Source organism: Tachysurus fulvidraco, chromosome 24 (genome assembly GCF_022655615.1).
Source record: "Tachysurus fulvidraco isolate hzauxx_2018 chromosome 24, HZAU_PFXX_2.0, whole genome shotgun sequence".
Lineage (NCBI taxonomy): Eukaryota > Metazoa > Chordata > Actinopteri > Siluriformes > Bagridae > Tachysurus > Tachysurus fulvidraco.
The window spans coordinates 6,044,232-6,056,052 of NC_062541.1; the positions used below are offsets into that span (position 1 = coordinate 6,044,232).

General features: G+C 37.8%; 2 protein-coding genes across 2 annotated transcripts; one reads left to right on the forward strand and one right to left on the reverse strand.

Annotated features, from left to right (window-relative positions):
• The first annotated feature begins 891 nt into the window (after window positions 1–891).
• On the forward strand, window positions 892–4,822 carry il6 (interleukin 6 (interferon, beta 2)). The gene is made up of 4 exons (XM_027176013.2): window positions 892–1,403; window positions 1,489–1,599; window positions 2,273–2,422; window positions 4,390–4,822. Exons 1-4 carry the CDS (start codon window positions 1,284–1,286, stop codon window positions 4,603–4,605), a joined length of 597 nt encoding a protein of 198 aa, XP_027031814.2. The 5' UTR covers window positions 892–1,283; the 3' UTR covers window positions 4,606–4,822.
• Window position 4,823: 1 nt separating this feature from the next.
• Window positions 4,824–11,821, reverse strand: tomm7 (translocase of outer mitochondrial membrane 7 homolog (yeast)). The gene is made up of 3 exons (XM_027176014.2): window positions 11,619–11,821; window positions 7,792–7,840; window positions 4,824–5,146 (listed from the first exon to the last, which is right to left on the reverse strand). The coding sequence occupies exons 1-3, from the start codon at window positions 11,719–11,721 to the stop codon at window positions 5,131–5,133; spliced, it is 168 nt and encodes a 55-aa protein (XP_027031815.1). The 5' UTR covers window positions 11,722–11,821; the 3' UTR covers window positions 4,824–5,130.

An 11,821-nucleotide genomic window follows, 5' to 3' on the forward strand; every position in this document is an offset into this window, starting at 1 on the left:
CGCCTCCTCTTTAGATCCAAAGCGACTTACAACTGAGAGAGGACACACCCACAACTCTGGGTAATCTCCTAATAACCCTAGGAACTGTCCAGGAACATGTGTGTTTACATGCAGCTCACTTTACCTGAACTTAATTTACTTCATCTGACTAATGTTGTGGTTACACCCACAGGACTAAATACTGTTGCTAACTATATCGACTTTTTCTGTTAGTTAATTTGAAATATTTCGGGAACTTTTGTGTAGATTCACGATATATAATCCCAAATTTAGTACTACTACAAAATATGGGAAATGTTGGGGGGTGAATCCTTCTACAAGGTACTGATAATTTCATATAGGAGTGGTGAAAAATATATATATATATATATATATATATATATATATATATATATATATATATATATATATATATATATATATATATATTTTTTTTTTTTTTAACAGAAAAGAAAAATACTAGTGGAGTAAAATAGAAACAATTCTTCCATTAAAAATGTGTACATTCTGTAAAAACTACTCCTACTTCCCAATACAGCAAGTGGAACTGCCTTTTTAGGCTGAGAGGGTAAAAAAAATTTAAATGAAAATGAGGGTTTTTTCTCTTAAATCATAGTGATTACTAATCACAAAAAAAGTGGGCTGCGGGATTTTCTTTTAGAGGTGGAAGCCTATATAAATTACTCGGAAATGCCTGCAAGAGCAAAGACTCAAGAGCTCAACAGAATCAACAAGTCAATCCATCCCAACGTGAGCACTCTGACCCGACCCGGCCATGCCCTCTCTCTCTCTGCTGCACTGTGAGTACTATAATGCCTCCACCTCCTTCTTCTGCTCCTCCTTCTGCTCCTCCTTCTGCTCTCTCTCTCTCACACACTCTCACACACTGTCTCACTCACTGTGTCCTTCTCACTCTTTCTGCATATCTTGACTTGTTTCTGCTTCCCCCATCTCTCTGTCTGTCTGTCTGTCTGTCTGTCTGTCTGTCTGTCTGTCTCTCTCTCTCTCTCTCTCTCTCTCTCTCTCTCTCTCTCTCTCTCTCTCTCTCTCTCTCTCTCTCTCTCTGTCTCTTTCTCCCTCTTTCTGCATATCTTGGCTTGTTTCTGCTTCCCCGGTCTCTCTGTCTGTCTGTCTGTCTGTCTGTCTGTCTGTCTCTCTCTCTCTCTCTCTCTCTCTCTCTCTCTCTCTCTCTCTCTCTCTCTCACTGTCTCTTTCTCCCTCTTTCTGCAGATCTTGCCCTGTTTCTGCTCCCCCTGCTCTCGCTCGGACTCTACAGCGGAGACATGGATTTCTATGAAACATCTGGATCCGAGCTGCAGAATGAAGCTCACGCTCCAGACCAGAAGTGGGTTGACGTCGCCAAACAGCTGCGGAATGAAGTTAAAAACGCTCGCGATGAGCAGGTAACGCAACGCATGCGCATTCCCTACAGGACAACATGAAGATCTGTAATGCATCTGAATGTTTCAATACTTTTATTTGTCATAGTTTCATAGTGCCATCGGAGGAACACAGAACACGACTATTTACGCCTATAAGGGGATTAAGATGCCGATCCTCAATGATTCAGACGGATGTTTGCGCTCTGATTTCAATGCAGTAAGTTTAAATATAATCATTACTGCTCTTTATAGACTTCATAATTAATGTGACCAAGAAACAGAACACGTTTCCCAATGATGCCACTGAAGGAACATTAAAGAACGTGCCAGAAAATGTTTCTTAGATAGAAAGATTCTTTATTGTCATTGCAAAGTGTATATACTGTATAGTATATATGTATAAATATAATTTAGTTATTCGTTATGTGTCTATACTGCATGTGTGTGTGTGTGTGTGTGTGTGTGTGTGTGTGTGTGTGTGTGTGTGTGTGTGTGTGTGTGTGTGTGTGTGTGTGTGTGTGTGTGTGTGTGTGTGTAATAAAATACTATTTAGTTGAGGTAGTTAAGAGCTGAATATGGCAACCCTTTTTTCTTAGTGACATAAAGGTGATTTTCATAAAAAATGATTTTCATGATCCATAGATGTTTTCTCCATTGAGCCATAAACTCACATACACACGCACGCACACGCACGCACACACACACACACACACACACACACACACACACACACACACACACACACACACACACACACAGAGACACATACACACACAAACATACACACATAGACTCATACACACATAGACACATACACACATAGACCCATACACACATCTTAAGAAGAGAAGAAAGCATTTCCTTAGCATTTCCTGTTTGTGTGTTTCCAGCAAAAATGTCTGCGCCTTATCTACACCGGTTTGCGGGTGTACCAGGTTAACATGCCTCACCTAGAGCAGGACAGCCAGTTTATAACCAACGTACTGAATATTAAAGCGGGGACCTACAGATTGCTACATTTAATTAAAGAAACAGTAAAAGTAAGTGATTTCACACACACACACACACACACACACACACACACACACACACACACACACACACACACACACACACACACACACACACACACAGAAATTAAGGTACAAATCTGTACATTTGTTGGTTCCTAGTCTACTCTGTCATAACATTTAAGCAAGTCGACCACTAAGATCAAATTTAGCAGTGATTCAATTCAATTCAAGTTTATTTGTATTTATACGATTAATAGAATAGTTCAAGATTAATATTAGATAGATTTAGTTCACAATGTGTATGTATTTATCCCCAATGAGCAAGTCTGAGGTGACTCAGGCAGCAGTGGCAAGGAAAATCTCCCTTAGATGGTAAGGAAGAAACCTTGAGAGGAACCGGATTAAATGGGTGACACGAGGGTGTGATTATAAATATACAGACTAACTAATGTTGTATAGATGCAAAGATCACATGGAGTTCACATCTTTTTTAGTATAGAAGAATATAAGTGTAGCTGGTAGATCTCTGGATGCCTCAGGGTTCGCTGGGTCGGAATCATCTCAGAGTTCCAAAATCTTCATCGCACTGTTAGATCCACATAACAGAAATGTTTCATAGACAATATATCACAAACGACGGCTACAGCGATCGCTCATTTTTAATCTAGAAGTTTGTTGTTGATCTCAGACTCCAAACTAATAAGGAAATTTCACACTAAGATAAAGCTTTTTTTCCCTATAGATTGAGTTCACATTTCATAAAATTCTGATGAATTGGTGCACACATTACAAGACAATCATCAAAATATAGCATGTATTTTGCTGAGTGTGAAATTTAGCTTTAAATCCACTTCAGAACGAAAGACATATTACTATGACATTGATATTGATGATATTATTGTATACAGTTGAAGCACCTTCAGAGATCATTGCCATGAGTAAATAAATAGTCTCCTGTATTCAGTTGTAGTAAATGATAGACTAGAGATGTCCCTTTGTTTGTGTATTATATTAACATAACAGTTGTCTGTTCTCTGATTTCTACATTTAAAGTTTCCATGCAAATGATGTTCAGTAATTTATTTTCCAAAATGTATATATTCAAATATATATACTAAAGGCGCCTTTATTTCTGAGCAAGTACACATGATGGGTCTAAATGATTCCCAGTTCATCTATAAAACTACACATGAAGAGAAGATGACTTATTTTCAGATTGTGGGATTAAGAAAATCAAGTCAAGACAAAACTCTTGAGCAATTTGCCTCACATTTGCCTCACACCTCCAGGGTTGGGGGTTCGATTCCTGCCTCCACCTTGTGTGTGTGGAGTTTGCATGTTCTCCCGTGCCTCGGGGGTTTCCTCCGGGTACTCCGGTTTCCTCCCCCGGTCCAAAGACATGCATGGTAGGTTGATTGGCATCTCTGGAAAATTGTCCGTGACAGTGTGAGTGAATGAGAGTGTGTGTGACTTGCGATGGGTTGGCACTCCGTCCAGGGTGTATCCTGCCTTGATGCCCGATGACGCCTGAGATAGGCACAGGCTCCCCGTGACCCGAGAAGTTCGGATAAGCGGTAGAAAATGAATGAATGAATGTTGATGCTATGCTAAACACTCGAGCATGTTAAAACAGCACATAGCCTTAAAAAAACCCTAAAGCCTAACAAAATAAAGCTCTGAACATTCATGTTTTGTTTGGATCAATATTTTTAAATAATTTTCAGGTGTTAAAAAGGCTAAATGATAGGACAATCATGGACAACCTGAGCATGGCATGGAGCTGGTTGCTGTCATAGCACAGAGGATCAATTTAACACTTTTTTTTTTTTTAGTGTGTTGAAATAACATCTTTAATCAGTCTGTATTTCTCCTTCACTACCAAATCGTGAAAGTGCTCGAAGACTCTTCTTCCACTCATCAGCATTATTACAGACTAGTTTATTCCAGTGTCACTGCCTTTAACGCTGTAATCTTCTCCTTCTTTGCACCTGCAGGTAAACGATGAGAAAGTTCCTCAAGTGGATTTGAGTGAATTTCCAGATACAGCATGGAATCAGAATATAATCGCACACTCCATTCTGCACAGCTTCACAGACTTCATGACCGAAGCCAGCAGAGCGATTAATTACATGAAGAATAAGAAATTAATGAGACAACACCTTAAAGAGGACAAGAAGGTGGACAAGTGGATCTCAAAACACCAGCAATGAACTGTCTGATGTTGCCTCTCATATTTATCTGGTCACATATTTATTTATTTATCTATTTATTGCAGTAATACTGTATGTTTAAAAATAGTTTTATATTTAAAATTTGGAAGTTGGAAAGATCAGGGAATTGATGCTTAGTGTGAAAACTAAGCTCGTACGTGTTACATTAACACATGTGACTGTTTTTAAGAGATAAATAAAGCTGGATCAAATGCAACTTCTGTAATTTTGTCATTTATTCTCACACTCTGTGGTGCAAACAATGAAACGATGTGTTTGACAGGAAATGAATGAAGGGAATAAGTTATAAACAACAAAATACAAAATACTCTAAATCACACAGTCCAGACATGTTAAAAAACATTGTGATGGAGAAGAGAGAAAAGGGACACAGCGCTGGAACAGAGATCATGGACGCGTGCAGGCATAGTGTCCACTCCGAGATGATGGGTAAACACCTCGGCTGCTCGGTGAGGGATGGAGAGACTGTTTGGTCTTCTGGAGGAACGCTTCATCATCGCTGCTTCATCCCCAAAGCAAACTGGTGTGGGGGGGGGGGGGATTTACAAACAAGAGAGAAGCAATGACAATGATATCAAATCTGATTGGTCAGAATTTTTGTTCTAACTTTGACAAATCACAGGTTTATATTAACGCATTCAATCGAATGCATAAAATTGTGTTTTAATTATAAAATATATAAAAAGACATTTACATCTATATAGTGTACAAATATTAAAAAATATTCTACATTACAAAATAATAATAATAATAAACAACAACATCACATTTTAAGGCTGGATTATAATCCATGACCTTCTCACAATTATTTTTCATTCATTCATTCATTCATTTTTATTTTTAAGATTTATGTTCATCTCATTTTCTACCGCTTTATGTGAAGATTTATGTTCCAAGCAAGAAATATATTTATAAATAAATATATTTTTCTTCGGATGATGAAAATGTACAGACGCTCTACAAAAAGAAGCAGAAATAGACGACCGAAGCCCATGCAAAAATGCTTTAAAATGTTAAAGATAAGTAAATTGCTCATATTTAATACAAATAGATGTGTATCTTACAGCAAGGGGGAAAAAAAGGAGTTTATTCTCTGGACTGTCACAAAGCAGCATTACAGAAATAGACCCATTCATGATGTTCGTTTTAAACGGCCAAATTTATCCCTGACGTGCGAGCCAGAGGTCATGGTGGTGAGGCGACATGAGGAAGAAACCTTAAGAGGAACCTCGGAAACCTCATCCTCATCCGGGTGAGACAGAGGAGTGCGATTAGAAATCACTTCCCTTTTATCACTGCACACTTCACAAGTTTTAACATGAAGTCTGTTGACAGATTAAAGTGACACAATGCATGAAACACAACAGTTTGTAAAAAATATCAAGCCCAGTCGAATACACACTTCTGACTGGTGCTGTCCCTGATCCATGACCGGGAAACACATTTAAGAAGAAGTTTGTGGTGGTTTTCTCTCAGCAGGAAGCCGTGTACAGAAGTGTACTGTGTTCTGCACAGACTGACTAATAAAATCCCCGTGTTTTAATTTTAATATGGGGATAAAAATGTTCTGACATCTTTCTACTTCCACTGAAACCGAATACTGACAACACACACACACACACACACACACACACACACACACACACACACACACACACACACACACACACACACACACACACACACACACACACACACACACACACACACACAAATCTACCAGGGTTTGTCATGTTCATCACTGGTTTATACACGATGTGCTCCAGAGAGGCGCAGTGTTAATATATACAGAGAAAAAAAACTTGTTTAATTTCAAAAGATGTTAAATATATTAACAGCAGTTAAGTTTTAACAGTGAGAGGATGACAAAAATAATTAAATTTCGCAAATTTTTTTTTTTTAAATTGAGAGTAAAGTACAAAGAACACACAGACACACACAACCACAGACGGACAGACAACCACAGACGGACAGACACACAGACGGACAGACGGACACAGAATAGGCCACAATTGAGCTGCACTTACAATCTTCTTATGTTTAAATGTTAGATAACTTTTTTATTATTGTTTACTGTTATTCTATTATTTATTACTGTTGTAATTTGTATGGTGACCTTTAGTGACTAGAAAGGAGCCAATAAATAAAATGTATTATTATTATGATTATTATTATTATTACTATTATATAATATAATTTTATTAAGTCTATAGTTAAGTCTATAATTTATTTAGTTCCTGTTGCAGATACATTTACCCCGTTAACACACAGTACTTTGTAACGCCCACATCGCAAATAGCTTCTTTGAACATATTACTAGTTCCTCCTCACTACATAGAGAACAACACTTCTTTAAATAAAATGATGTAGCAGAAGGTGATGGACACTTCATCCACTCCACTCTCACAGGTTTGATTACGTAGTGGAAAAGGGGCGGGGCTTGGGGACAAATTTTCAAGCTGACGCTCCGACGATACTCTGATGGACGAGGCGTCTTTTACAAATGTTGTTTAAATGAGCTCAGACTGTGTGGTTTATTTGTCGATGGCTTAAAAATCCAGCGTATTCATTATGCTAATAGCATCTAGTGGCATCACACTACATGCACATATACTACTAACATTCATAGACTTGATGCTAGATGACAGTGTGCATAGTAGAAGTGTGTAGTATGTCATTTGGGACACACATTTAGAGTCAGGCACGAAAACAGAACTCCAGTAAATATCTATAAGTAAGGAAACATCTCTAACTGAAAGCTTTGTATCATTCTCTCTCTCTCTCTCTCTCTCTCTCTCTCTCTAATATGTATATATATATATATGTGCGTGTGTGTGTGTGTGTGTGTATGTATATACATATACACACACACACATATATATACACACATACAGACAAGCTTTAGTTGCTCGAGTTCTGAGGGCTGTTTATCGGATGCAAGTTTGCTGTAAAAGCCCTACAGAGTCCACGAAGCAACCCAACTTCTGTCCTCATGCCCTGCTAGCACTAGGCTGCTGTGGGGGATGTCAGGAATAAATAAATAATCCTCCCTCTGTGTGAGGAATCAGTTGTAATGCAATAGGTGAAAAAAACGGAGACTGGTACGAGACTAGGTCTGGTTTCAGGAGAAGCGTCGGGTTTACTGGAGAGTAGAGGAGGTAGTACCTTAGAACTGTGGGTTCTGGCATTCCAGGATCAGCTCCACGTTTGAATCCTGCAACAGAAGAAGTAGTAGAAGGTGTGAGAAGTGTGTCAGGAGTGTGTGTTCACACAGTGTAACTGCAGCGTCGAGTTTGCAGAAGTGAAACCTGCCGTCACTAAACATTGCGTACCGGTTCGTTTGCCAACACTAACACTTTCTCCGGGGGTGAATTTCTAGGAAACGTTCAACATATAAGAGCGGTTGTGAAACTGTTATGAGCTTCCTCGCACTGGAACAGATTAAGATTAATTACTGAGGAGAAACTGTTACACATTACACAGCAGACGCCCTTCCTGTCAACTGGATTAGTTTGATACTGAGACTCTGGTATACTTTGCAGTTGCAGCTCCTAAACTCTGCTTTTAAATACAAAATCATCTCATTTTTAAATATTTAAATGCAATCCAATATTATATGCGTCACCTTTTTTTATTTTATTTAAGTTTAATGTTAAAGTTTCTCTTGCATATATTTTCTCTCAGGTGAGGTCACACACCGAACGAACCGGGGCAGAAATTCATCTCAGACTCAACCTGACTGCAGGAAATGACCAAAGACCGAATATATTTTGGGCTGCAAGATCTTTAATCAGTTACTGTTAATCTGTAAGAATGAGTTTTACACAGAACACCAGCAGCTCTGACGTGAAACTCGGCCCATGAGATATGAAGATTATTTCTTCTCATAAAAAAGAAAAAAGAAAAGAAAAGAAAAAAATACGATTTCCAGTAAGTGATTCAGATGTTCTTAGAATATTCTTATTGCATTATTTTGTACATTGTTATTGCATTACTTAGTGTAAGAGGAACTCATGAGGAACTACAGACTCGCAGGGAAAACACAAGCATGATGAAGCACTGAATCTGCTAAGAAAGTGCTGAGTCAGCGTCCGAACGCCGGGTCAGAGCTGGGAACCGAACGAGGAGAAGATGAAGAACGGACACGTGTTTGTTATTTGGCTCTGAATGGAGCTGCTGCTCTCACTGTGAGAAAACCGCACAAATTCCACACTGGATTTTAGACCCAGATGATGCCAAATAAATCAACTGTAAATAATCCAGTAATGTGATTTCTGTTGTACAAAAAAGCAACATTAATGTCTGTAGCTAGACAAGAAAAAGCTCAGGAAGTATGCGTAGATTTCGCCCAGGTATACATTTTTTCTATATTTGTGGCCAAAAAGGTGGATTTTGCAGCAGCTTTATTTGTTTTTTAACCAGTAAAGACAGATATGTCCTGACTTTCTATGATTGACTCATGATGGGGACACATGAACAGATCAGAGGTCCGGCTGTATGAGTGTCATGATGCTATGACATGTCTCAGCCCAAATCTGCAATCTTTTTTTTTTTTTTTTACTTTTTGCATGATTAATGAAACCCTTGCAATTCCTTAGCGATCAATTTGCTGGCAGTGCATCAAACCTTTATCCTGTGATACATATTGTGTATCATAGACGTCTTAATACTTAAATTCTCTCATATACATATTTGATTTGATGGTCAGAGAAAACATCGAAAAAAAACAAAAAACCATCAACTCAAAGAATCCAATCCTGTCTAAATCAGGACTAGGTTTTATTACCACCTGTTAGTTTACAGCTCCCAAACTCTGTGGTAGCCTAATGGTTAAAGTGTTGTACGTCTGATCAGAAGGTTGAGAGTTCAAATCCCAAGTCCACCAAGCTGCCACTGCTGGGCCCCTGATCAAGGCCCTTAACTCTTTATTGCACAATTGTATAAAAACAAGATTTAAAATGGAAGTCACTCTGGATAAGAGTTTGCCAAATGCTGGAAATGTAAAACTGTGACAAAAACGTGAGATGGTGATTCAGCAAGATCTCGACATGCATGTGAGTGTGAAGTCAAGGCTTATGAAAACGAGAGTACACGTAGTGTGTGCTGGATGTGGTGAAAGACACTGAAACAGGAAATGCTCTCAAAAGAGAACGGATGAGAAAAGTCAGCCTGGATCATGATCTCACTGTGACGTCACACTACTGATTAGATTTTCCACCTCGTGCAACTAGGGATGTTAAGTAACACAGGACGAATCACAAAGACTCCACATTCCACTGAATCCCAGAGGAGTCGAGTGATCTGTGACACACAGCCAAGTGATCAACAAACCATAACGAACATCATCCTTATCATTATTATTCATCTTTATAGTCACTGTCGAGCTACAGTGTTATTTATATAAACTAGGGAAAGTGTTAATAAAGTGACATCACAATGTGTCACTCCACACTTTTATAAGTTTCAAGACTTAATTTACATCTCAAGAATGGTTTCATTTATCGATAAAGTCATACGAAATAGAAACTTTAAAAGCGTCTAAAGGAGAGCTGAGATTTTAGAGTCCAGATTTCAAGACCAACCACAGATGAGACTCCATCACTCTGTGTTACCACGACAACGACAGGACAGCCAGGAGAAGTTGGGCACAAGATCTTATCTACACTAACCGGATCTTTTATTACGGATAAGATCCCACAATGGGGAACTTTCTCACTATTATGGATAAATGAGGAATAAGATGCAAGGGGAAAAGGGGAAAATAATCAACGACAAGATGATTAACTAGAACAAAGTTAAGAGAGCCTATTACTCCCATTTTGGAGTCCTTGCACTTGCTCCCTGTTAGGTTTAGGGTTGATTTTAAGATTTTGATGCTTACATACAAGGCCTCACATGGGTTTTGTCCTCAATATCTGACTGAGCTTTTAATTCCTTATATTCTATCTCGCGACCTTCTTTCTTCTGAAACTGGTCTTAACTGTTCCTTTAACTCGTTTACGATCGATGGGCGATGGGCTCTCTCTTCACTAGATCCAAAACTTTGGAATTCTTTACCAACACTTGGCCAATAAATCTGATTCGGCAAGCAAAATCTCTTGGCATTTTTAAATCTCAGCTGAAAACTCATTTTTTAGGGTAGCTTTTAATTGACCAATTGTAATTTTACATTGTGCTTATTTTATAGTCTATTCGTTACTTTAATTTTAATCTTTATATTATGTGGTGTATTTTTGTTGTTTTATTTGCTTTTGTAAAGCGCTTTGAGATGTACTTTTAAAGGCGCTATAGAAAATAAAGTTTATTATTATAAGATGGTGTGGTAGTGTGTTACAACCCAAAGGTGTTTTATTCCTCTTATTCGCAATCATTAGGATTTTTTTTTATTAATTAATTAATTAATTAAGGATTTACTGAAAATAAATTCACTGTTACAAAACACAGACACTGAAGAGAAATCATTATTTCTAGAAACAGTCTAGAAATAAAAGAAAATGTCTTTACTTTAGTCTTAGATTTGTCAACATCTGCCACACAAGTCCCTGTTTATTATTTAAGAAGAAATGGAATTTTATATTGATTCTATAAGATTGTCTTTAAAGCAAAAGGCACTGAAAACTTTGAAAATCTGCACTATATTTAATATTTTATTGTAAATTTGTATTGTCAAGTTTTTTTAATTGATGTCTATTGTTAATTCAGTAAATAAATAAATAAATAAATAAATAAATAAATAAATAGATAGATAGATAGATAGATAGATATAATAAAAGTCCCCGTTTATTTATTTTACATTTTTTATCTAAACTCAATTTGTTTAACTTACACTTTTATCCATTACCCAACACTAAACGTCAGCATTGTAACTCACGTGTTTTTAATTATCACACAAACACAAGCTCAGACACAACAGTGTGCTAGCAAGCGACTAACATTAATTAGCATTAGCATTAATTAGCATTAGCATGGAGTAAAAAAGCTAACTTACTAACCTAGGTACAGAACAGTGGGGATAAAACCCCACCGAATAATAAACTGCCCGCACTGGAAGACCTGCTGCAGCCGTTGTTTTGTCTCTTTGCTCAGTTTGGCCATGTTTAACACCTTTGAGTTTTTTTAGCTGAAGCAAAGCTACCAAACAGTGTGAAGGACAGAAGACGGAAACGAGATCGAGCCACGCTGCCGTAAAATCCGT

Bases quoted from the DNA above. Each gene is read 5' to 3' on its own strand.
- tomm7 (XM_027176014.2), bottom strand. From the start codon at position 11,721: ATGGCCAAACTGAGCAAAGAGACAAAACAACGGCTGCAGCAGGTCTTC. The intron at 7,841-11,618 runs GTTAGTAAGTTA...CTTCTGTTGCAG, and splicing joins CCCCACTGTTCTGTACCTAG to GATTCAAACGTGGAGCTGAT.
- il6 (XM_027176013.2), top strand. From the start codon at position 1,284: ATGGATTTCTATGAAACATCTGGATCCGAGCTGCAGAATGAAGCTCAC. The intron at 1,600-2,272 runs GTAAGTTTAAAT...GTGTGTTTCCAG, and splicing joins TGCGCTCTGATTTCAATGCA to CAAAAATGTCTGCGCCTTAT. The intron at 2,423-4,389 runs GTAAGTGATTTC...TTGCACCTGCAG, and splicing joins TAATTAAAGAAACAGTAAAA to GTAAACGATGAGAAAGTTCC.